General features: G+C 44.5%; 1 protein-coding gene and 1 long non-coding RNA gene across 3 annotated transcripts in view; one reads left to right on the top strand and one right to left on the bottom strand.

Moving 5' to 3' along the window:
- ANO2 (anoctamin 2) overlaps window positions 1–26,155 on the top strand; it is a 147,690-nt gene that overhangs the window by 29,816 nt on the left and 91,719 nt on the right. The window contains exons 1-8 of one of the 2 annotated variants that reach the window (XM_081005454.1): window positions 3,442–3,986; window positions 5,388–5,486; window positions 8,697–8,848; window positions 11,268–11,322; window positions 12,219–12,270; window positions 13,528–13,583; window positions 15,535–15,576; window positions 21,727–21,791. In XM_081005454.1, the coding sequence (XP_080861580.1) occupies window positions 3,882–3,986; window positions 5,388–5,486; window positions 8,697–8,848; window positions 11,268–11,322; window positions 12,219–12,270; window positions 13,528–13,583; window positions 15,535–15,576; window positions 21,727–21,791 (626 nt within the window). In that variant the 5' untranslated portion in view covers window positions 3,442–3,881. Of the gene's footprint in view, window positions 1–3,441; window positions 3,987–5,387; window positions 5,487–8,696; window positions 8,849–11,267; window positions 11,323–12,218; window positions 12,271–13,527; window positions 13,584–15,534; window positions 15,577–21,726; window positions 21,792–26,155 lie in introns of those variants that run through there. The other variant, XM_081005453.1, reaches the window with a different exon arrangement.
- Window positions 9,452–9,756, bottom strand: LOC308477325. The gene is made up of 2 exons (XR_013986489.1): window positions 9,661–9,756; window positions 9,452–9,612 (listed from the first exon to the last, which is right to left on the bottom strand). It is a non-coding gene; the product is annotated as an uncharacterized lncRNA (long non-coding RNA).

The raw sequence follows: 26,155 nt of genomic DNA, 5'->3' as shown, positions 1-26,155 counted from the left end.
CAGCTCTAGCGCCACTTCTATCACTAGGGCGGGTTTAGGAGGTTCTGGCGTGGGCACTTTCACTGCTCTTTGGCCTGGCTGCTGTGCCCCGACGGTGGCAGCCAGGCGTTGGCTTTTACTTGCTCCGGTATTTCTTCCTCTCTTCCCTCCACAGCTCCTACCATCCCTTGCCATTCCTTCCTCTGGGGGCAGACTCTGGCAAAGTGACCTGGCTGTTGGCAGAGATAGCATTTCCGGGCGCCTTTTCCCTCCTTCTTTCCCCCCTCACTGGGCTTTGAAACTGCGCGCGCGCGCGCTGTTCCGATTTCCATCGGCTCTGCCGGCGGGAAAGTTGGCTCTGGAATGTCTGGAATGCGGAACTCCTTCCAACGTTCCCCCTTCCCTTCCCGCCTCTCCAATGCTCTCGCCTCCTGGCGCGCTCCTATGGTCAGCGCTGATTTGGTCAGCTGGTCCATAGACTCCGCCCTGGGCGCCCGGGAAAGTTCGTCTTTCACAGCCGAAGAAAGCCCTTCTTCAAAGAGCATTTGAATGGGTTCCGCCGATAGATCCCACCCCAATTTATGGATCAACATGGTGAACTCAGTCCAGTACTCACGGACAGATCGGCTCCCCTGTTTGCAAGCCATTAACTGTCTGCGCACCACTCCCTGTTCAATATCGCTGGAAAACATCAGATCCATGGCGCGAAAGAACTTCATCGTGTCCTTTAGGACGTCACTATTCGCTGCCATCAGGGGTCTAACCCAGTCTCTCGCCCCCTTTTCAAGATGCCCAATCACGAAAGCCACTCGTGATTCCTCGTCAGGGAATTCATCAAACTGCAGATTGAGGGCATATTGCATCTCTGTCCGAAAGCCATGATAGTCTTTGGGCTCCCCCCCAAACTTCTGCACCAATCCTGGTACCTTTCTGGCGAGCTGGGTGTCTTTCCCCTTTTTGTCTGCATCCTGAGCCCTCCTCTCCTCAAGCCTCGCCGTCTGCAGCGCTAGCTGGACCTCCAACACCCGGTACCTTTCTTCCAGGCTTGGACCCGCCCCAGCTCCTGCTTCTCCGGTTCCGGCTGGGTTGCTCATGATGCCTTCTCCTGCACAAGCTGCTCACGGAGACTGTCGGAATGCTGTGATGGGACGATGAGCTGCTTGTGTGTAAAATCCAAGTCCCTCAGAGTTTGGTCAAGTTTGCAAACCTCTGTCTGTAACGGAGCCCCTTAAACATGGCTCCGTCAGTCGCTGGCAGATTCCGACAGTGGTTGCTTTCGGAATCGCTTCCAACATAAAAGCTCCTTAACGGAAACACGTCTTCTGGACTCTCTGCGTGACAGTTTCCGGCGAGGAGTGGGTGTCCCTACAGGAGGTCCTGAAACCTCCCCACTGTTTTCGCTGGAAGTGTCTCTGAGCCATCCCTCCAGCTCACTTTCCCTCAGCTCAGCTCCTCTCCCCCTACTGGTTCCCTCTTCAGCTGCTGAGTCTCTCCCAACCTGTGTGAGCCCTTTCACTTCCCTTCCTTCCGATGGCAGTTCCCTGACACATACTTAGTGTTTTAACAAGTGGGACCTACAGTAAAACATTGCAAACTCCCCTCACCCCTTTATAGGCATGCTCCTGTTTAGGGCGCCAGCCAGTTATGTTGTCCTTCAGGGTGGCGCTGTGGTTTAACTGAGCCTCTTGGGCTTGCCGATCAGAAGGTTGCCGGTTCAAATCCACACAACGGGGTGAGTTCCCATTGCTCAGTCCCAGTTCCTGCCAACCAAGCAGTTCGAAAGCACGCCAGTGCAAGTAGATAAATAGGTACCGCTATGACAGGAAGGTAAACGGCATTTCCATGCACTCTGCTTTCTGTCACGGTGTTCTGTTGCACCAGAAGCGGTTTAGTCCTGCTGGCCACATGACCCAGAAAGCTGTCTGTGGACAAACACTGGCTTCCTTGGCCTGAAAGCGAGATGAGCGCTGCAACTCCATATTTGCCTTTGACTGAACTTAAGCGTCCAGGGGTCTTTTACATTTACTTTACTTTATTTTACTTTAGTGGGACGCAGGTGGCGCTGTGGTCTAAACCACTGAGCCTAGGGCTTGCTGATCGGAAGGTCAGCGGTTCGAATCCCCGTGACAGGCACTGGCGGAGGAAGACACCCTGGCAGCATGATCCCAGTGGGGTGCTATTGTGGTTGCCCCCCACCTGCACTGGGCGCCACACCCCCAGGATGCGCACCAGCCCTGCCCCCGCCTGCTCTCTGCCCCAGAGCATGAAGCACCGCCACTGGCAATGGGGTGAGCTCCTGTTGCCAGTCCCTGCTCCTGCCAACCAAGCAGTTCGAAAGCACGTCAAAGTGCAAGTAGATAAATAGGTACCACTCTGGCAGGAAAGTAAATGGTGTTTCCGTGTGCTGCTCTGGTTCGCCAGAAGCAGCTTAGTCATGCTGGCCACATGACCCGGAAAAACTGTCTGCGGACAAACGTCGGCTCCCTCGGCCAGTAAAGCGAGATGAGCACTGCAATCCCAGAGTCGTCCTCGACTGGACTTAACTGTCAGGGGTCCTTTACCTTTACCTTTATATTAAGGTGATGTTATCCTCTGAATTTTTTAACTCTTCCCCCACAATAATACTTTTACATCTCAATATTTTTTCCAAAAAATTGCTAACACCGAACTGGAATTCCTCTCAAAACGTAGATTAATCTGGGAATAATATTCATCTTGAGAGCATTAACCCTTCCCTATAGGGTACTCCCATCTATCAATATCTAAAGAAACCTCATTAATTACAAATATTCCTATATTACTGGAAGCTATTAGTCATTATTTTTCAACCAGTGAGGACATCTACATAGAGATTTCTTTTCAATGCAGTGACCCGGAATCAGACTTTGCAGAGCAACTCCCATTAATGTTAAAATGAATTATATGATTCAAGTCCCATACACAAACATGGAAAATCTGTATCTTGATGTTTGTTAATTCAATGCACGTTGTGAATTGCTTGGTAGCTCCCTGGGACTAGTGACGAAGCAATTTGTGTAAGCAGAGGCAGTGCCAAGTGACCCAGAAGGATTCTGTAAATACCCTAGACACCACCTCTGAGCGATAGCTGGTCTCACTTTACATCAGAACTGCAATAAATCAGCCAAAAAAACCCAACAAAAAATCCCATTTCCTTGGCTTCATCTTTTGGAGATGTATTTTTATAAAACGAACAGGAGCAGTTTTATTCATAGTTTCACTTGATTACAAAGCAGCTGTGTTACCTAACTCTGTCAAATGTAGTTAACAGCTACACAGAGCCCTTGAGAAAAGTGCATAATAGAGCATGAGAACTTAGGAAAAGCCATTTCCCGTTCCTGGGGAGATGACGTTGGGGGCTGGGAGCAAGCCCTCCCCACGCACACAGGGCGGGATCACCCCTGCACCATTGGATGGTACTCAGCCAAAGCACCCTTAGGCCTGTGGCGTTTGTACGGAGCCCCCGGTCGTCTCACGGACTATTGACCCGTACACCACTAATCCGCTGCCACCAACCAGGTCCTCCCTGGTAAAATCACTTCAGTCTCAGTCAGCTTCTCAATTAATAAAGAAGAGTGTATTTTATTTCAGACACAAACAAACTTTTACGGCATTCCAAACATTGTTGCTCTTTACTTTCTTAGTCTTATTTTCCTCTCTCTATCTCTTCTACCTCCCCACACTCAAGAACCCACTGCCCTAACTGTCTCTCTAGTACCAACTGCCTTTCCCAACCAGCCAACCCACTAAATCCAACCAACTGCCCACCAACAACTCCCAACGAACTCCTCCCAGAACTGGTTTTATAGACCCACTGACTACACCCCCCTGGGTCCTGACTGTGCAACCTGTTTAACTATTTCCCTTCCAGCACTCTCTCATATATGTTAACGTCACAAGGCCGTCCAATCCTGACTGTCCGGGGACGTGGTGCAGGCTATTTAAACTGCCCACGGCCAAGGACACGCCCGTGTTTTTCTCCCTGCTCGGTCAGTTCTCCCGCCCTCCCTCCCTTAGGTTAGGCTCTTCTATTTCTTGACCTTGCTATGGACCTCGGTTGTCACCTTGGTTGTCCAAGGCGCCTGGTAGGAATTTTTCCACTTGGCAAATTGGCACCGGCCATTTGGATTTTTCACCTACCTTGTAGCAAATCGTTACAACTTTGTAAGGTTTAGCGGTTAGGCATCAGAGTATTAGGTTGAAGGTGAAGGGAGGTAGTGGCCATCACCCACCCCTCCTAATTTAAGCATATTCTGTTAAAGGAATCCAGTGGGCGTGGTCTCCATCCAAAGCCCCGGGGGGGGGGGGCTGGGGCCATGGCCGACCCCTAGCAGTGATCCTGGGGGAGTTTCTAGTTGATGTAAATCAGCAGGGCTCCCCCTACTGGTGGCTAACCCTTCCAAGACTCCTGCAGACAGGCAGGAGTCAGATATAGTCAGGTGGTTTCCAATGCCTAAGCCAATACCACTCACCTTCTGTAACCAATACAGTTGTGGCCTTTTTTGCCCATTAACCTAAAATACTGTTTCATGTGTCTTTATTCCACATCTCAGGAGGGTTTGGGACCTTGCCACGCAACTCCTTCACAATGAGTAACACGATTGATCTACATAGCCCAAGTGTACTAGGACTATTTAAAGTGTTGTTGTAGCGTTGATCGAAGGACAAGAATGTAGCATCGCTAGTGTTCATGTTGCATTACAGAAATAGCATAAACAAAATATGGGTCCCTGACTTGCAGGTCTCGTTATGTAAATTAAGGATAGGTATAATCTTAAATGAAGAGGGGAAAAAACCCACCCAGTCAGAGCATCTCTAACTGATTTCTATATTGCCCAAAGATTAAAAAACAACAACTCAACTCTAGTTACTACCTCTGTACGTATTTTTAAAGGAAAGAATAGGAAGGATATATGTTGTATCATAATTATACATTGTGATTTTTTTTTCATTTTTTCATGCAGTGTAGATACCAGTTCTCTTATTTAAGGCACTATCTCAACCACCTTCTTTGTGGTTCAGGCCATATTGATATATTGATATTGATATGCAGGCAGGAAAGTGAGGTTGAAGATGGCTTTTCCAAGATACCCAATGGCACTCCAGCTCAAGCTGAATGAGACGTGAGCCCAGGATGCTTCGTGCCTTTAACCCTGAAACCCATAAAGTGTTCTTTATCCACTATAATTAATATGCTATATGTTAACACTATAAAAGTGTGCTCTGTTGTGAAATCGGAAAATACGAGGTAAAGGGCATTACTTTTATATAATCTGCACCTTTTTTATCAGCTGCCCCCTTTATTTTGTATGTTGCGCCTTTAGTTCCTCTAATTTAATTTGTAATTTAATTTGTATTTCAAGAAAATATGTCCTCTTTTCACCTTTCAGAATAAGACACAAGGACTGAGTTTTGTCCGGATACATGCACCATGGAATGTACTTAGTCGAGAAGCAGAGTTTCTTAAAATAAAAATGCCCACTAAAAGGGTAAGTAGTACTCAGTTCTGTTTTAATTATTTTGAAACTTGCAGAACATTACAGAGGAAAGGCAGGGAAGGCTGGTTATTTCTAATCTCTGAGTCTGGCAAGGAAGAAGCCCCCCTCCCCAGTGACTACCTAGGCTATGCTCCCCTCCACTTATAAAGTTGTTGTTGTTTAGTTGTTTATTCGTGTCCGACTTTTCGTGACCCCATGGACCAGAGCACGCCAGGCACTCCTATCTCCCACTGCCTCCCGCAGTTTGGTCAAACTCATGCTGGTAGCTTCGAGAACACTGTCCAACCATCTCGTCCTCTGTCGTCCCCTTCTCCTTGTGCCCTCCAACTTTCCCAACATCAGGTTCTTTTCCAGGGAGTCTTCTCTTCTCATGAGGTGGCCAAAGTATTGGAGCCTCAGCTTCACGATCTGTCCTTCCAGTGAGCACTCAGGGCTGATTTCCTTCCGAATGGATAGGTTTGATCTTCTTGCAGTCCATGGGACTCTCAAGAGTCTCCTCCAGCACCAGAATTCAAAAGCATCAATTCTTCGTCGATCAGCCTTCTTTATGGTCCAGCTCTCACTTCCATACATCACTACTGGGAAAACCATAGCTTTAGAAGGAAATTGGCATGACACACGTTTCAACATGTTAGTTGTTTAATGGAATTGTAGTGTTGGGAGGGACCTGAAGAGTCATCTAGTCCAACCCTCTGCAATGCAGGAATCACAGCTAAAGAGGCCCTGACAGATGGCCACCGAACCTCTGTTAGGAAATGTCGACTATCTGAGGTTGGGGATGCAGGTGGCGCTGTGGTGTAAACCACTGAGCTTCCTGGGCTTGCCAATCATAAGGTTGGCGGTTTGAATCCCCGTGACGGGGTGAGCTCCCATTGCTCGGTCCCTGCTCCTGCCCACCTAGCAGTTCGAAAGCACGTCAAAGTGCAAGTAGATAAATAGGTACTGCTCCAGCAGGAAGGTAAACGGCGTTTCCGTGCGCTGCTCTGGTTTGCCAGAAGCGGCTTAGTCATGCTGGCCACATGACCCGAAAGTTGTCTGTGGACAAACACCGGCTCCCTTGGCCTATAGAGCGAGATGAGTGTGCAACCACAGAGTCATCTGCGACTGGACCAAACGATCAGGGGTACCTTTCCCTTTACCATCTGATGTGGTTTGTTCCACCATCAAGGAACTCTTAACCCCCAGACAGTTCTACCCAATGCTTTCTTGTAATCTCTTGATTTGTAGCAGCATCCACTGGTTTGAACCATCTTCCCATCAACAGCTGATACCTTGATATTTTCCTTGTTTGATTGTTAGGTTTCTTTTCTTACAGAACTTCTCTCTACTAGGATTGCCTTGAAATAACTCAAGCTTCTCCCTTCCTTTTCACTTGGTGCTACCTAAGCCAATATATTGCTGTTCTGGGGGCGGGGGGGGGGGGAGAATATAAACTAACCTGATGAGGAATGATTGCTTCAGCCTGCCTCTTAAAATAGATCCCTTCGCATTCAAGCATTCTGTGTCCTGTGCTGCGTGGGACATGGGTGACACTGTGGGTTGAACCACAGAGCCTAGGACTTGCCGATCAGAAGGTCAGCGGTTTGAATCCCCGCAACGGGGTGAGCTCCCGTTGCTCGGTCCCTGCTCCTGCCAACCTAGCAGTTAGAAAGCATGTCAAAGTGCAAGTAGATAAATAGGTACCACTCCGGCGGGAAGCTAAACGGCGTTTCCGTGCGCTGCTCTGGTTCGCCAGAAGCGGCTTAGTCCTGCTGCCCACATGACCCGGAAGCTGTACGCCGGCTCCCTCGGCCAATAAAGCGAAATGAGCGCCACAACCCCAGAGTCGGCCACAACTGGACCTAATGGTCATGGGTCCCTTTACCTTTATCCTGTGCTGCAGATCAGCTGAACGAATGATGGCTAAGAAGCACTATTGAATGTTTGTACGTTAGTAAAGCCAAAGGCAGAGACGTAATCTTTTTGTAAACCACTTTGAGGTTTTATAAAAGCAGTATATAGATAGGACCAGCCAAAAACATTTTGGCACCTGAGGTGAACCACAAAATGGTGCCTCTTCACCGCCAGCGAAGAAGGGGTGAGTAAAGACCTATATCAAGAATGGGGGGGGGGATTAAAGATCTACTTTGGCATCTGCTGCCCCTGTGGATCCTACTGCCCAATGCAGTTGCCTCACCTAGCCTCATGGGTGGGCCAGCCCTGACACAAATGTTGTGAAATGATAAGATAAAATAAATATTCCTAGCTAGCAGTTCAAATGTTCCCAGGGTCTAACGAATTGAAAAAGGTATTTAAATATACCTTCTTGAAGAAACCAGAGGCCTTTCTCCTGGACATAGTCGGCCAATTGGTGCCAAAGAAGGACAGAACTTTTTTTATGTATGCTACTACAGCAGCAAGAATTCTCATTGCAAAGTATTGGAAAACACAAGATCTACCCACCTTGGAAGAATGGCAGATGAAGGTGATGGACTATATGGAATTGGCAGAAATGACTGGCAGAATCCGAGACCAGGGAGAAGAGTCGATGGAAGAAGATTGGAAAAAGTTTAAAGACTATTTACAGAAATATTGCAAAATTAATGAATGTTAGAATGATGTCGGATAGAAACTAAGTGGTCTTTAGCCGAAATGTTATAAGGGAATATGAAAAAAATGGTTTATTAATAGGTAAAAATCTAAAATTACAAATATTTTATGATTAACGATTAGGATACATAAAGAGGGGAGGGATTTGTTGAACTAATAACTGAATTGGAATACAAAAAAGGGAGATGTGAGGAGGTCCTGGAAATAAGCAAATGAAGGCTAAGTAACGGAAGGAATGAATTGTTTTTAACTGTTTTTATTTCGTATTTTTCTTTTTTCTTTTTTCCCCCTTTTTTTGTCTTGTAATATTCTGAAAATCTTAATAAATATCTTATTAAAAAAAAACACAAATGTTCCCAGGGTCTATTCAGACACTGCAGACAACCACTTCAGGGGGTGACATTTTTTTCTTTAAATAGGAGCTCATTTTCTGGAACCAAAACTGGTGGTGGAACAATACTCAGTAATTCTCCTTCAATATTGGTGCTTCACTAACTTTTCTTGGATATGGGCTCTGGGAACACTGCTGGTGAAAAGATGCCGTTTAATTATTCTAAACAAATTAATATTTGGGAAGCCACCTGCTCATTCATGCTCTCTTTGTTTCTCCAGACGTATGAAATAACAGAAGAAACGGGAATTGTCAATAAATTGTCTGAAATATGGCAGAAGTTTACAAAACCTTTGCAGCCCAAAGTGCCACAGCAAAATACCACCAGAATGAAGCATTTATCTTACCCTTTCTCCAGAGAAAAACTCTATTTGTGAGTACTTAACAAGGTGCACAGTATAATTCCCTGAGAAATATAATTCATTGAGGAATGTTGTGGTGATTGAGACTGCACATAACTTCCCATCGTATACAGTCTTCATGGGACTGTACTATTTAAGAAAACAGTTGAAATGGTTACATCTTTGAGTGCCCTCACCTACCATGTATGGTGTCAGGGATCTCAAACGGAGGATTGTAGCATCAGAACAGGCACCTTACTTTCTGTGATGCTAGAGGAAGTTGACAGACACTTCCTTTTAGCTCAGCAGAAATCAGATGATGCAATTAGATGCTTACAGAATTTGATTTCTGTGAACCATGATGTGAACTGACCTAATCCTCTCTAAAGTTGGTGTGCAGATCAGAGCGTGCTAATACATCAGATTTCTCACTTATTATAATTTTTCTTATGTGTGTGTGTGTGTGTAAAGGTGTGTGCATGCATATATATTTGTTAAGTATTGTTATTTAAAGTTGCAGATGCAATAAATTCTGTATTTTATCTTGGCTGGTTGTTGTTTTTTTAAAAAAAACACCAGCTAGGTTTGGAATGTATAGTGTTAAGTTGTGGGTGAACATATCAGACGACACAGCAATTCTTCAAACAGCTCTTGTTTCTTCAGAGGCCAGAATAGAACTGAACTGAGGAGCTCAGTCAGCCTGCTTATATAGAGCTCCAGAACAATGTAACTGTTGCAACTTTCTAAAACTATCCAATCACTGAACGTCACTTTCGATCCTTCATTTGCATACAAACTATCCAATCACTGAACGTCACTTTCGATCCTTCATTTGCATACAAACTATCCAATCACTGAACGTCACTTTCGATCCTTCATTTGCATAACTATCTACAGTATCCCCCTGCTGGCCCAGGGTGAGAACTTCAGTACATAAAATATAGATTCTTATTCCTCATAAACGAATTATGATAATGAAAAAGAAATTGTGCAGCTCAGCAGGTAGAGCATGAGACTCATGCTCTCAGAGTTTGGGTTTGAGCCCCACATTGGGCCCAAAGTCCACCACTGAGGAGTGTTTATCCCACAGCCATGCTGCAGACACTAATGCAACATTTCTCTGTTCGGGCAAACATTTTGTCACCAGGAAGCAGTGGGGGATTTATTTATATTCAAATATGCATTGTATAATTTGTTTCTTAAAGTTCTTGCACTGCCCTCAGACTTTGGCATAGGATAAGTTAATATCCAGGAACATTTTCCCAGGTGAATTTTAAAAAATCATGGGTTTAAACCTGTAAATTACATTATTGAATAGGGTTCCCTTCTCTTGAAAGCAGGGAGTGCAAGGACGTTTTGAGAGAAGGAAAATCCTGTGATTCTTACCTAACTCTGCATTTGCGTGTCGAGGTCCCCAGGGCCACACCAATAACTCACACACCACACAGAATTTTTTGTTTAAGATTTTTGGCATAATTTTGGCCACAACTTTATTGAAATACAAATTTGTGAGTGGTTGCTTAGGCATTGGTTGTGACTATCTGCCCCCACCATGGGGGACAGACTGACATTCCGCACGATGCGAAAGTCAGAATAGGGGAATACACTTGGGGGTTACGCGGAGCAGGGAACCTGCCCTCAGCCCTCCCCAAATGCAACCAGGAGCTCACTGCTATGGCCCGAGCCCCCTTGACAGAGTGGACAAGCAATAGTTAGCCCCTGATTCCTTTAACGGAATCCCTTGCAGCAGCAGCATTAGAGGGGCAGGCACAGTCAATCCATGCCCCTCAACCAACCAAACCATAAACCAATGCCTAACCGCGAACCTTACAAGTTGTGACGATTTGCTACGCAGTAGGCAAAAACCAAATAGCCCCAGCCAATCAGTCAGATGGACAAAATTCCTACCGGGCCCCTGCCCCAAGAGCAGACGACCCCATGACAGGCATAGCAAGGTCAAAGCGAACAACCCTAAATATAGGGGGGGGGGACGGGCAATCCAATGCACGGGCGAAAAGAGGAAGCCCTAGCCTCGTGCAAGGAGTTTTAGCATTTCTGGCTGTCAATCAACAAATGGCAACATTAACTTCTTCCCAATAACAAGGGAAGCCCCAATCGCATCAGTGGCCAACGAACAATTAGCCCGCCCACAACTTTGGAGTGTCCTGGCGGCCCCCACCGCAACACGTGCTCTCCATGAAGGAGAACATGCTTTCTAGAAATTACCCTGTTAAACTTGTCAAGCAGAATCATATAAGCTGGCTAACTTTTTGAAACAAAATCTGTCACCTTTTATTTATACAATCCTTTACAGGTTTCCTCAGAGGTAAGCTCCACTACGTTTAAGGGCCTTACTCTCAGGGAAGTACGCATAGGACTGGCCTTCTTTTGCTCTTCTGGGAATTGCATAAGGCACATTTTAACTGATCTTGTCTATCACTGTTTCTCAAGGTACAACATTCAAGATAAAGACACATTTTTTGACAATGCTACCCGCAGTCGAATAGTAAGTCAGCGGAGGGGGTGTGACGCATGAGGGAACCCCCCTGTGTTTAACTGCATTCACTGTTATTGCTGATAATCACATATTTTTTAAAAAATCTATATAAATGTTCATGGCTCTCTACAAGTGGGAGAGGGAGTTAATGGTTTGTGGGGGTTTTGGTTCTTTCTTTTATCATGTATTTTGTGCTTTTATCTTGCATTTTTATGTTGTGAACCACTTGAGATCTGCGAAAAAAGGGTGGTATTCAAATTTCATCATCATGGGCCCCTGGTTACGTGGTGATTTATGGTCACTGAGGCAGAGGCTACAAACCCTGATTATTTCCAGTGCTTTTTTTCTGGGGTACGCAAACTCCTAAACATTTTAGGAATCTTTGTACTTTTGTCCATTTACTGTGTTTAGTTTTCCCGATTTGAACTATAAAATGGTGATTTTCTGGAGTCAAAATGAGAGTACCCGTAAACATTTTCCCCCCCCCTGAAAAAAGCACTGCTTATTTCCAATTATTTTTCATTGGGGAGGGTATCTTCTTTAATTTTTATTTAATGTACATTGTTTGAATCTTATCAAACCCTTGATGTGGGAAGCCATGACGGTCAAAGAGGAGATGGGTTCAAATATAGCCTTCTCTCTGATATGATAGTTTGCTATATACACGGGCTGTTACTGTTGTTACCGTATATAGGAGCTTCCAGTTGCTTGAGCCTTCACCTGCAGTTTGACGTAGCACAGGACTATGAAATACTAGATGAAGAAAGCTATTTTATTTAAATATAGTTTTAAAAAATATGGTATGGTGAATATCATCTTTGTGTCTTACTGGCTTCACGCAGAACATCTGTTTCTTGGAAAGAAGTTATCTGTTAGTTACACCATGTTTGTGTGTTTCGATGCAGGTACATGAAATTTTGAAGCGTACATATACTACAAAAGCCAAAAACAGCATGGGTAAGAAATAATTCGCTTTTTAAAAAAATGTTATTTCGGAAGCTGCTTTTTAATATTCTTGAATTCTTGTTCTAAATTTTGAATCTCAGATGCTTGTTAAGATATATTCGTAGTGCATTCTGCTATGTCTTAGTAGGTTAGGGCAAATCCTGGATAATCAAATAAAAAGACATGTTTCTGAATCCTGCTCTGTTGGACATCATGGAGAATAAACTATGCAAAATCGTAAAAAATATATATATATTGACAGAATAAATTGTCTAAAACCAAAGGTTAACAATCTGCATAATTTATACAGGTTACATAATTAGTTTTTTTGTTAGAAGAGAATGTAAAGGTTTTGTTAAATCACAGACTGCACACAGTCCTTTGAATTTTCCATTCAAAGAAAAGCATTCTCCTTGGGCCAGTATAAACAACACCTAACATTAGGGTGCAAACTGTTCTGGAAACATTCTGTAGCTAAGTGAATTCAGAATGAATTCCCTTAAGAAAATAATATTGCTTGATTTTTTTATTATTATTTTTTACTAATATTGAGCCTTGAGCTTTATTGGCCTTGCCTTCAATATAATTGGAAACTTCCCTCCCCCCTTCTCCCAAATTCTCTTCTGCAGCTTCTGTTAGACGGGATAATCTCTAGTTCTACAAATATTCAGTGCATAGGTGGCATTGAACATCGACACTTGATATACGGTTATTTTTCAGTAGCACTCACAGTTTAAGCACTTTTGCTTGGAGTGGCAGCAATATGTGAGCAGGTGACAGCAAATCCTGGTCAAAATTGGTGAATGGAGATGTTGCAATCCGAAAGCTAACTCAGATGTGACAAAACAAACCAGCTAGATTTCAGATTCAGATGTCACGTTTTGATTGCAGAGTTCAAATCATTTTAAATTACCGTATTTTTCAGTCTATAAGACGCCCCCATGTAGAACTCCGGTTTAAGAAAATGGGGGGAGATGGCCCCCGTGTATAAGACGCCCCCAAATTTTGGACATTATATTTTAGGGGGAAAACCTAGTCTTGTACACAGAAAAATACGGTACTTTTAATTTACTTGTAAGATGTATATCCCACTCTGAAACATAATATTTCCACCAATCAGATTTTAACATTACATTCATAAGCTGAAATCCACATTGGGGGAAGAGAAGGGAGGAGTTCCATTGTGCTAGTGGTATCGCATTCTTTGGTCGAAAAGCAAATATATATGTGTGTTTAAAAATAACTATTGCTATCTTTATTTTTCTTTAGGTATTAACACATTAATAGCAAACAATGTTTATGAAGCAGCCTTTCCTCTCCATGATGTAGGTATACACTCTCTTGTCAATTTCCTAAGAACCTTGTTAAAAGTGAAAGAATGCTTAATTGATGCTACATATGAGATTCCGCTGGAGTGCAAACTTCCTGTTAAGAAGCAGTATCCTTCAAATAAATAAGGGATATTCAGTGTTATGTTGGAGGGGATGCCAGGAAACAGGGAATTATGTTCACATGTGGTGAGGGTGTAAATATGTACAACTTTTTTGGCAAAGGGTGTTTAAGGAGATAACAGAAATCACTGGATTAAAGCTGAGCAAAAGTCAAGAGGTAGCATGATTATCAGTTTACAATGGGGTGGAAGGTTCGCAGACTATGAAGGACTTGCTCACAATTTTTTTGACAGCTGCACGAATCATTATAGCTAGGAAGGGGAAGGGGCAAGTACAATATAAAATGGGAGAATGTTACGGAGAGGTTTGGGATATAGCTATTAATGATAAATTAACATGTGCCATTAAGGTAAGATGGGGAATATGTAGGAGAAATGATTATGAAGAAACATGGAGGGTGTTCATAGAATTTGTGCTGTTAAAACGGAAAGGGGTTAAACCAGCACAAGAAGTGATGAAATGTTGGGAGGTTGGATAGTTATAATAGAATGGTCTTGGTGGTGGGGCACACATTTTTATGCTTATTTATGTATGATTAATTATTAATTTAATAATAATAATAATAATAATAATAATGCAGTATCCTAGTTTTAGGCTTATACATAGGACTCCTTCACACAAAAAAGTTCTCGTGGGATTTCTAGTTGGTCCATTGGTTTCAGTGGGCCAACTCCAAACATGATTTAGTTGATGACCACCCCTGATCTTCAACATTGAATTGCATTCTAGCAGGCAGGGGAGGTCAATATTATATCTATCATCATCACCATCCTGCTTTAGTAGAGATTCCTGCATTTCAGGGGGTTGGACTAGATGACTTTTGGGTCCTTCCAAGTCTACGATTCTATGATTATATATAGCAAGGATGGGAAAACTGTGGTCCTCTAGCTGTTGTTGGAATCCAGCTGCTGGCATGGGAAGGGGTGATGGTGGATGGTAGATGCAATGTCTGGAGGACCCCAGGTGCCCCACTGTTGGTAGTGGTTAAGAGCGGTGGACTCGTAATCTGGTGAATCGGGTTCGCATCTCCGCTCCTCCACATGCAGCTGCTGGGTGACCTTGGGCTAGTCACACTTCTCAGCCCCTCTCACCTCACAGAGTGTTTGTTGTGGGGGAGGAAGGGAAAGGAGATTGTTAGCCGCTTTGAGACTCCTTAGGGTAGTGATAAAGCAGGATATCAAATCCAAATTTTTCTTCCTCCTCCTCCTCCTCCTCCTCCTCCTCCTCCTCCTCCTCCTCCTTCTTCTTCTTCTTCTTCACTGGACAGCCTCAGTGAGTTTTCAGTTTAAGGCATGGTAGTGGGGTAGAGAATAGATTACAGAGATGGGCAGGAGTAAAAGGAATTTTAGAAGTACAATGGTACCTCGTGTTACAAACACCTCAGATTACAAACACTTCGGGTTACAGACTCCGCTAACCCGGAAGTAGTACCTTGGGTTAAGAACTTTACCTCAGGATGGGAACAGAAATCGCCCAGCGGTGGCAGCAGGAGACCCCATTAGCTAAAGTGGTACCTCAGGTTAAAAACAGTTTCAGGTTAAGAACGGACCTCCAGAATGAATTAAGTTCGTAACCAGAGGTACCACGGTACTTAGATTTTGTGGCAGTTAGAAATGACTAGTTTCTAAAACCTCTAGGGGTTTCCTCTGAGTGACAGGGAAGGCATTGATGTGGATTGTATTGACCATGTTTGGCTTAAAGCCCCTTAATACTAAAAATTGTTGTTGTTGTTGCTGCTGCTGCTGCTGTTCTTGCTACCTGCCCTTCACTAGCAGGTGACTCCTGCTCCCTACAATATTTCTTACCAATAGCATTGTCTTTTCAGGGTGAATATGACGGTGAAAACAAAGAAATGAATGAAAGAAAGGTAAAATAATTTACATCTTCAGTTTGGTTGGCGTTGGGTTTGAATGTGACTATCTGTTCCCTGCAATCAAGCCTTTGTGCTGAAAATATACTGCAAACTGGGCACAGTCCAGTCTGAAGCTCTCCTGCTCTGTCACAGCTCCTGTTAATTTCAGTAGTGTTTGCACAGAGGAATTTTCCATTGGATTGTATCCATATTTGTTGCCTGCCACCCCAGTCTCCAAGCAGTGCAAGATTCCAGGGGTTCCAGGCACTTACCCAGGGTTCAGTGTCCTTGAAACGAGATACAGCCGAGATTGTGGCAGAAATTTTAGGATATGTGGCTTATTTACACACATATTCAACCTGAGCCTACAATGGAGGTGCTCACAGCATTAACACCCCAAGAGGGTCTCCCATTTGTTGTTGTTGTTTAGTCGTTTAGTCGTGTCCGACTCTTCGTGACCCCATGGACCAGAGCATGCCAGGCACTCCTGTCTTCCACTGCCTCCCGCAGTTTGGTCAAACTCATGCTGGTAGCTTCGAGAACCATCTCATCCTCTGTCATCCCCTTCTCCTTGTGCCCTCCATCTTTCCCAACATCAGGATCTTTTCCAGGGAGTCTTCTCTTCCCATGAGGTGGCCAAAGTACTGGAGCCTCAGCTTCACGATCTGTCCTTCCAGTGAGCACTCAGGGCTGATTTCCTTCAGAATGGATAGGTTTGGTCTTCTTGCAGTCCATGGGGCTCTCAAGAGTCTCCTCCAGCACCATAATTCAAAAGCATCAATTCTTCGGTGATCAGCCTTCTTTATGGTCCAGCTTTCACTTCCGTACATCACTACTGGGAAAACCATAGCTTTAACTATACGGACCTTCTCCCATAGTCACAGCCTAGTATTCCTGCAGAAATCAAGCATGTCTCTCCCTCTCTGGCTTCTGCCTACTTCTAGCCCAGCTCACACACATTCCACGCTTGCTTTTGTCTTCCTTACTACCAGCCATGTGAGGGAGGGGGGTCATCTTCCACAGAGCATCTTCCATTCTTATACTAGCCGTACTAAGGGCCTTTAACTCAGCAAGAAACTTACCTGGCTAATTCAACAACGGAATCCTCCAGGACCCCAAGAATTACAGGGAACACAGGCATCACGCAGGGTGAAGCTCCCAAACTCACAACAATATTGTGTTGCTAAGACCTCTGTGTTATTCTTCCGCCAGGTGTCTTCAGTATAACTGTTTGTAGAAATGGTCAAATAGATATAATTTATGAAAGTTGCCTGTAAAAAAAAAGAATCTGTCATAGCTAGCTTTCAGCATTATATCCCATGCTAATAAAGAAACAAAAGCAGAACTACTAGTTTGATACTTGGAGAGGAAAGGGAGTGATGCATTGATTTCGGAAGAAAGAAGAAGGGGGGTTATTGGTCCTTTATATGATGCTTCTCTGACTGAGCCCAGGCCATTTAGAGAAGATGAAGTATTTGAAACAGTCTGGACTATGCCCCCAGTGCAGAAAATTGCTACTGAAAATTCCCTTAGTTGTTTACAGCACTTTGGGGGGAAGATAGCAAGGGAAGGGAGTTCAAGATGAAGCTGCCATAGTTTTAATATTTATTTGTTTTTTAACAACCCCCCCTATGTTTTTACCTGTACTTATTTTATATGTAAGCTGCCTTGAATCCCTGTCAGGGGAAAAGGCAGGGTATAAATGAAAATATAATAATAGGGCCCTTATCCAGATTGGGAGCCCATTCCAGATCAGAGTCCCACATATGCCCCCCCTTAAAACCACATTAAGTACCTAAAAAAACAACCTAATTTATACTTTGGCTCTCATTTTCCTCAGCTAAATGCTTTAACTTTTCCTAATATAGGAGATGGCCAATAATTTTGGATGGTCTTCTTTTAGTCTATAACATCTTCCTTGAAATGGGATGGCCGGTCCCACACCTGCATATGTATTTTCTAAATGTGGCCACAAGCAGTGCTTTTTTCTGGGGGGGAGGTGTGTAACGCATACCCCTTAACGTTTTGTGAATCTTTGTACTTTTGTCCATTTACTGTATTTCTTTTTCCCAATTTGAACCATAAAATGTTGGTTTTCTTGAGTCAAAATGAGAGCACCCCTAAACATTTTTTTAGGGGGGGGGGGGGAAGCACTGGCCACAACTATAGGTTGATATAGCAACATTAGCATGCTCACTGCCATCTCCTTTCCTAATAATTCCTAGCGGTCCATTTGCTTTTTTTCACTCGGGTGAAAATGCTCCACATTTCTTCAGATTGAACTTCCTCAGCAAAAGAAGCTAGGTTAGTCAGGCCGCTGGTTCATGTTTTAGCTGCCTTTCTGAAGTCTCAGAGCTCTTGCTTAGCACTGCACCATACCATGCTATGAGTCTTCCCCTTCTTAGCCTTGCTTTCCATCCTATCTCTATTGGACTGGTGAAAGATTGCCAGTTTTCCTTGAATACTGCAAGTGCTAAATGTGCCAATGCACAGGAACGTTTCCTGATGGGATTGCCCCCCAAAGGAGAGTTTGGCAACACAGGATCTGGCCACTAAGGGGTGCTGAAAATCCACAAATGGATAACACGTTGTCAGAGATGCATAAGTCATCAGTAAATGGAGGTGCATAAAGCCTGGATAAATGGAGCGTCATTTTTATCTGTATCCGCCCCAAGGAGAGGTAGCCGAAACTTTCTTCTGGAGGGCAAAATGCTGACATAGCAGCTAATCTTGCTCGGACTCACTGGATATCACAGCAAAAAGTGGAAACGCTACTTTAAAAAGACTTAGTGCCTGGAAAAATATTCACCCCAGAAGTTGGGCTGCCCTTCTCCTTAACTTGCCCATTTAGGTCGTCTTATGAAGTGTTAAGTATTAAAAACATAAAAGGTTCTTTCCAGAAATACTGCATTGATTGCTCACACATGTTCCTATGGCCCAGCCATAAGACTTGACTATAGAATTTCTACGTATAACATCATCTGTTTTCTATCTGAACCTGAATAGTTTCAGTGTTTAATTTCCTGAAATGCCCTGATCAGGTTTAAAGTGAAGGGAGACATTTTTAAAAAACGGCTTTCAGCCCTTTTGATGGTGTTTCCTTTAAGGTACATAATGCAGCTTCCATTTCCTTGCAGTGTGTGGCCCTCAGACAAAGGTAGACTGACACTAACTGGGTTTTATTTTCTTGTAAGCAAGCCCCCTTGATTAAGATTTATGTACCAACTCATAATTTTGAATTATGGTGCTGGAGGAGACTCTTGAGAGTCCCATGGACTGCAAGAAGATCAAACCTATCCATTCTGAAGGAAATCAGCCCTGAGTGCTCACTGGAAGGACAGATCCTGAAGCTGAGACTCCAATACTTTGGCCACCTCATGAGAAGAGAAGACTCATTGGAAAAGACCCTGATGTTAGGAAAGATGGAGGGCACAAGGAGAAGGGGACCACAGAGGACGAGATGGTTGGATGGTGTTCTCGCATCCAACCATCTCGTCCATCCAACCAAACTCATACCAGCATGAGTTTGACCAAACTGCGGGAGGCAGTGGAAGACAGGAGTGCCTGGCGTGCTCTGGTCCATGGGGTCACAAAGAGTCGGACATGACTAAACGACTAAACAACAACAAACCAACTCATAAAGCAAAGGCCAGTCCTAATCAAGCACCTTCAGGTTCTTTTTGTGGGGAAAAACAAATGATGCAAATGTTCATAGAATTGTAGAGTTGGAACAGACCCTGAGGGTTATCTAGTCCAACTCCCTACAATGCATTCATGACAGATGGTCCTCAAGCTCTGCTTGAAAACCTCCAATGATACAGAATCCACCACCTTTCCACTGTCAAACAGATCTTGCTGTCAACAAGTTCTTCCTGATGTTTAGTCTCCTTTCTTGCAATTTGAATCCGTTGGTTCAGGTCCTACGCTCTGTGTGAAATGACACTCACAATTCAAGAAAACCAGTGATTTTATGAAACTTTGGTTCAGCCTCAACGGGGATATTTCCTGAAAAATGTTTTAATAGTGAGAACATTCTTATTTAATCCGTCTTGGTGCTCTTGCTCTCACTAATACTGGTTCAGATTTCTTGTTTTCTCCTGATGCCAGCAAACTAGTGAGTGTGATGGATCACAATGATTCATGGCCAGTTAGATTTTTCTGTGTGATGATGTGCCTGAGGAGAACAATTCCCATATTAGCTGGCTGGGTGATCTCAAAAAATAAGGAATCCCATCAATGAATGCAATTCAGTTTTGGCTACATGATTACACCATGGATAGCTAAGGAAGCCAGTTGAAAAAGAGACCGAGAGGGGAAAATATAATTGAATCAACAAAACATTTTCACAGTCACTGCCAAAATAATGACAAAAGAGGCAAGCACTTTTCAACATTGCAATAATATCCCTTAAAAAGAAGAGGTAGTGAGTCATTTTGTCTCAACAATTCTCATAATAAATATACTTTAGAAAAGCTGCAACTCAAATATTTTCAGCAACATTTCCCATCTTGATAGGCGGCTATGCAGACAGCCCAAAAAATAAACTGTTTATTATTTGTTTTAATATATACTAGAAATACATAATTATCTCACAATATATTATCATTCTTAGAAGTCAATAATGAACCTTACTCATTGCAGTGTGCAAAATAGTGGGCATTTGATTTGCTTTTCAGTGCAATTCTATCCATGTTTGCTACAATGTAAGTTCCACTAGTAATCATGTTTAAGATTGGACAAGGTTGCATCTTACTAAGTTATACTTAGAGTAAACTCATTGAAATCCCTGGCTTGTTCATTGATTCTAGTGGATCATCTCTGCATATGACTTAGCTGGATATATCCCTTAGCCTGTACATAGTTGTTTTAAAGACGATATCCTGGAAAGGTCATTGAGGAGCAATGATGTGTGAGGAACAGTTGCCAGGAAACTGGAACACACATGGTACATAGGGGTGAAGTGTTCATTCAGAACTTCCACTGACACCTTGTCTGAATTTACTGTAAACCCTATTCAGTTATAGTTGTGTCCAGGGCATACAGCCCAATTTGATAATGTTTATTTGGAATGCAAGCCCCACTGCTTTCAGTTGGGTAAAAAAAGGTAAAGGTAAAGGACCCCTGACAGTTAAGTCCAGTCGCGAATGACTCTGGTGTTGTGGCGCTCATCTCGCTTTACTGGCCGAGGGAGCCGATGTTTGTCCGCAGACAGTTTTTCCAGGTTGTGTGGCCAACAGGACTAAGCCGCTTCTGGCTAAACCAGAGCAGCGCACGGAAACGCCGTTTACCTTCCCGCCAGAGTGGTACCTATTTATCTACTTGCACTTTGGCGTGCTTTTGAACTGCTAGGTTGGCAGGAGCTGGGACCGAGCAATGGGAGCTCACACTGTCACAGGGATTTGAACTGCCAACCTTCCGATTGGCAAGCCCTAGGCTCTGTGGTTTAGACCACAGCGCCACCCGCATAAACTACTAGATAAATGCACGTAATTTATTTAGTCCCTACTCTGGCCCCTCCCTGTTTAAGCTTTTTGGGTTTATTTGCTTAGACTACAACCCAATATTGTATTGTGTAGACTTGGAATTATTTTAAGCACACTAAGTAGTAATAAACCCCATTGCAAGGCAGGTGCTATAGGCCACCCCCAACCCCTGTCAAGGGCAAGGGCCAATAACCAGAACACAACACGTTGAAACAGACCAGAACTTTATTGACTGTAGAAAAGTAAGCAGAGTTGGTGTGGCACTGAGATAAGGCTCTGTTTGGCCAACAGACTGATCATGGGTATGCGATGAAGAGGGTGAATCAGTGTAAAAGAAATTCCCTCCCCATTTCAGTGATGGAAACCTTACTGTCAGCTGACTAGCTTTGTTTGATACAACCCTCAGTGGTTAATTTTGAAAGAGGGGTGTTGGGCCTTCTTCCTCCATGAAGCACACATATTCTTCCTCAGATACAATGCATTTTAATCCAGCTGTTCATATATGTGCTACATGATACACTTTTTGTTATTATTTTGCATGTTCTGGAGCATGTTCAGGTTTCAAACTTGAGCTCACATCTCATGACACTCAGTCATGGCTCCATTTAAGCCCTGAAACTTTTTTTGTGTGTGTGTCATTTAAATGCAGTATGTCAACAGTATATCTATTTTCCCCACACAGCTGCTGTATCAAGAATGGGCACGATATGGATCGTTTTACAAGTTTCAGCCTATTGATCTTGTAAGGTAATTAATTGCGCAGCAACAGCTTCTTGGCAAAATTGTAAAGTTCCTTCTTTGGGAAAACTGGCAAAGTTGCACTGATTTGCACTAGGGGAAGATTCTGGTCAGTGGGACCTTGCATCGGGCAGTTAGCCTCTCCCTTTCCATTATACTAAATCACAGATTTTATTGCAGAAGATTTAATGAAAGGTGATGTACCTTTCCAAAATGCATCTCTGTCTCGTAGCAGTTAAATGAATTTCCTCTTTCTGTTTAGGAAAATATTTACCATCCAGTACATTAACTGCTCAGTTCCATACCATCCCACGTTCCTCAGATGAAAATAGGGACATTTCTCACTTCCTTGCAACTGACCCTCCTCAGTGACCCTGTCATTCCCACCACCACTATATCAATGGGACCAGCACACACGTCCTCCACTGTCCTGAGAAAACCCCTTAATCCTGATTTGATTTGATTCTTTGGTAGATTGAAAAACACACATCAATAAATACATTTTAGAAAGGGGGAGGATTAGACTCAGGTGCACAAAGCATTTTTTAAAATAAAATCAAGACTCCTTGCACTGTGCTCCCCCTTTGTTCCCACCCAGGAAGAAGAGCCAGTGTGGTGTAGTGGTTAAGAGCAGTGGACTTGTAATCTGGTGAACTGGGTTCGATTCCCCACTCCTCCACATGCAGCTGCTGGGTGACCTTGGGCTAGGCACACTTCTCTGAAGTCTCTCAGCCTCACTCACCTCACAGAGTGTTTGTTGTGGGGGAGGAAGGGAAAGGAGATTGTTAGCCACTTTAGTTAGTGCTAAAGTGGGATATCAAATCCAAACTCCTCTTCTTCAGGGCAGCCCTGTCCTCTGCCTGCCCCTCAGAGCCAGCCCATCACACAAGACTGGGCCTTAAAAGCCATAGCCTCTCCTTCACCTCACCTGCTCTCCAATAGCTGCTTGCTACGAGCTGCCTAAGAGAGGCGACCACCAGCACCAGCAGCCATGGAGAGGCAACAGGATGTTCTCTCACAGCCGCCACAGCCATCATCATCATCATCATCATTCAAGATAAGTGCAGGCTCATCCTCCTCCGTGAGCCCAGCAGCAGCAACAACACTGCTGGGGGAAATAGGGACATTCCAGGATCAAATCAGAAACCAGGGCTGTTGTAATTTCTGGGCTGTCCCTGGAGGGTAGGCAGTTCATGTTGAACTCAGATGCCAGTCTTGCGTAAGCCAGTTCATGGAGTGTGAGCCTTCGACATGCAACAGCATTCTTGTGGAATGCCAAATAAGCAATTGCTCTTCATGCAACCATCGACATGTTTAAATAGTGTGTCAAAAGAACTTCCATTAATTCAGAGGTTTGGTTATACAATCTAGAGTTGTGGTTCGAGGACCCGATCCCCCCAAAGAGGAATGAATACACAAGGACACGTGATATAAGGTTCATGGGCAAGAAAAGGCCACAACTTTATTGATTACAGCAAGTGAAAAGGTATTGGCTTAGGCATTGGATTACGTCAGCTGACTCCACCCCCTCAGAGAGGGGTGAGTCTGAAACGAGGGGGGTTTATTCACCAGTAGGTGGAGCCTGTTGATGCTAATCCAACTATAGGCTCTCCCCTGATGTCACCGAGGGTCGTGCCATGGCCTCCCGCCAAGCAGGCATCGGGCAGAATACACGACCGCCAGATTCCTTTAACGGAATACCCCAAAATTGAAGGCATAGGCGATGGCCACACCTAGCCCTTCGACACCACAACACATTATTCCAATGCCTAACCTACCCACCAATACCACGAAAGTTGTGACGATTGCTACGAGGTAGGCGAAAAAACCAAAAAGCCTAATGCCAAATGGAAAAATTCCTACCAGGCCCCCCGAACAACCAGGGTGACCAACCTAAGGTCCATAGCAAGGCCAAAAGAAAACTGGAACCCTGCTCTAAGGGAGTGGAGGGTGGGTGACTCGCGACAGGACGACGAAAAGTGAGGCAGAGGAGGGGCTGGCGCCGCAGCATTTAGGCTGCTGAACACGCCCCCTCAGAGGCACCTGGTTGGGTGCCTGCCGATGGGCGTGGGCGCCAGCCAGGTGAGTGGGAGGCAGGGGGCTAACGCCCCGTGCTAGAGGTGGGGCTCGGGTTCCCGCCCAGAACCACTCCCCTCTCTTCCAGGAGGAGAGTCTTTGCATAAACTTTTCAGAACTGTGGGCCACAGTCCCTGTGTGCAGTGAACCGGGCCAAAGGCAAACGTGGAAGAGGCAGCCTCCACACCAGCCACACACATCCATACACCCCACCTTCATACTCATCCATCCCCCCTGCCCTATTCACACACAGCCCATGTTCCCCTTTCTCAGCGCTGAGCAGGGAAATGCAGGGAATAGCCAATGGAGGAAAAGAGCAATCTCTCGTTCCATCAGCAGTTCACTTCCATGCTGGAGGATCATCAGGCCTAGCTAGCAAGTTGTTGAGACTGAGAGTGTAGCCTAGAACATCACTGAATGGTGCATCCTGTAGGAAGCAGAGCATCTGCAAACAGGTCAGTGTGGAAAGGGTTCCCTGCAAATAGAAAGTTTGAAAAGCACAATGCGAAGGCATGCATCTGTAAGGCAGCACCCAAGCGGAGTGAAGTTATGAGACAGAATTTGGATTCTTCCTCCTGTGCTCAAAAACTGCTTTTGCCAGGTGTTGCAACAGATATGACTTCTGCTTGCCATTCTGTTGTGTAAGAGAGATAAGTAGCTGCACATCATATGACTCATGGTTGCGTGAATGTGGGAGATTTAGAGAGAGAGGCCGGGATGCAAGAAACCAAATAGGCATCCCAGATAAGTGACTCAGCAACATTTAGTATATTTTGTTTATCTTGCCCCTTTCTGTCCTAAAGGCATTTCAAATTCTTTCCAGTCTATGTCACACATCAAAATGCTGTTCCAGATAGCCCAGGCATGTAAAATGCACCCCCCCACACTTTTTATCCCTCAACTCCTTCTTTATTTACATTTGGGTTACCATTCCAGTCCATCAACCCTTTCACCACTTTGCTCAACACCTCTAGGAAACTCCCCGGCAGAGTCTGCGGTCTAACCCTCTAACCCTCCGCCCACAGTTGTCTCCAGCAATTACTATCCAATGGCATACTGCCTCCAACCTTGGATGTTAAATTTGGCTATCTTGATTTGTGTGTTCAGACCCAGAAACCTCCCCCCTAAATAAATTTACACTTGACTCAAATTGGTTTTGGGCAGAATTTAGGCCACAACTTTATTGATTACTGAAAGTGAATGGTTGCATAGCTTCTGATTCGATTAGCTCCCTGCCATGCAGGTAGCGCTGACCCAGGGTTCCAGCATAGGTCAGCCAAGGGTGAACACCTGGATAAGCAGAAAGCTGGGAACGGGCTAACTCCGCCACCCAAATGTCCCCCTGGACTCAGGCACGGGCACAACCCCCTCTCAGGGGTTGACCAAACCATCAAGTCCCTGGATTCCTTTAACGGAATACCCTTCACATAGGGATGGCGAGAGCGTTCTCCCATCCCTATCACCTGAACCAGAGCCTATCCGCAACCTTACAAGTTGTGACGATTTGCTACGCGGCAGGCGAAACCCAGATGGCAACAGCCAATCAGCCAAGTGGGGGAAATTCCTGCCATGCCCCTGTCCCAACGACAGACGACACACAACGGCATAGCAAGGTCAAGCGCAAAACTCTAAAAGTAGGGGGAGGTAGGCGGGTGTTCTGAATGCATGCGCCAAAAGAGGAAGCTCTGAGTCATGTGCATGGGCATAAATAGGTCCCTCGAACCATTTGGACTGCGTCCCATTGGCCAGATTGCACCCAGCTTCGAGGGACCTACCAATTGGGTGTTGTGGCTGACCAGTGTACCCACCCACAACACAGGGTGTCGGTTGTCCAGGTCTCACCAGAATACGTTCCCTCTTTAAGGGAGGACCCGATTAACAGGCATTGCTAGACATCTCCATGAATTTGCCTAATCCTCTTTTAAATCCAGCTACATCGCAAGAAAGCAAATTTCCTAAAATAATTATTGGTTGTATGAAGAAGCATTTCCCTTTGGTTTTCCTGAATCTATGGCCTATCAACTTAATTAAGTGACACTGAGTTCTAATGTTATGGGGAAACAAGAGCATTTCGCTCTGTATATCTCTGTAACTTTGATGCACACTGTGCCCGACTCAATTCCAATGGGTCATACATAGGAGAATTTATTGTGGATTGAGCCTTAATTAACTCTCGGTAAGTATTTATACCTTCTTAAAAAAACAACTTCTGACAGGATTGGGGTGTTAAAATTCTCTGCAAGTAAACTCAGCGGACTGTACTTTTGAATATATATAAGTAGGATTTTGCTGCTGAT

The sequence above is a fragment of the Podarcis pityusensis genome (genome assembly GCF_964106645.2).
Source record: "Podarcis pityusensis genome assembly, chromosome: 5".
Taxonomy (NCBI): Eukaryota; Metazoa; Chordata; class Lepidosauria; order Squamata; family Lacertidae; genus Podarcis; species Podarcis pityusensis.
Note: the sequence above shows the minus strand (reverse complement) of the source record. Positions and strands in the feature narration are given on the sequence as shown.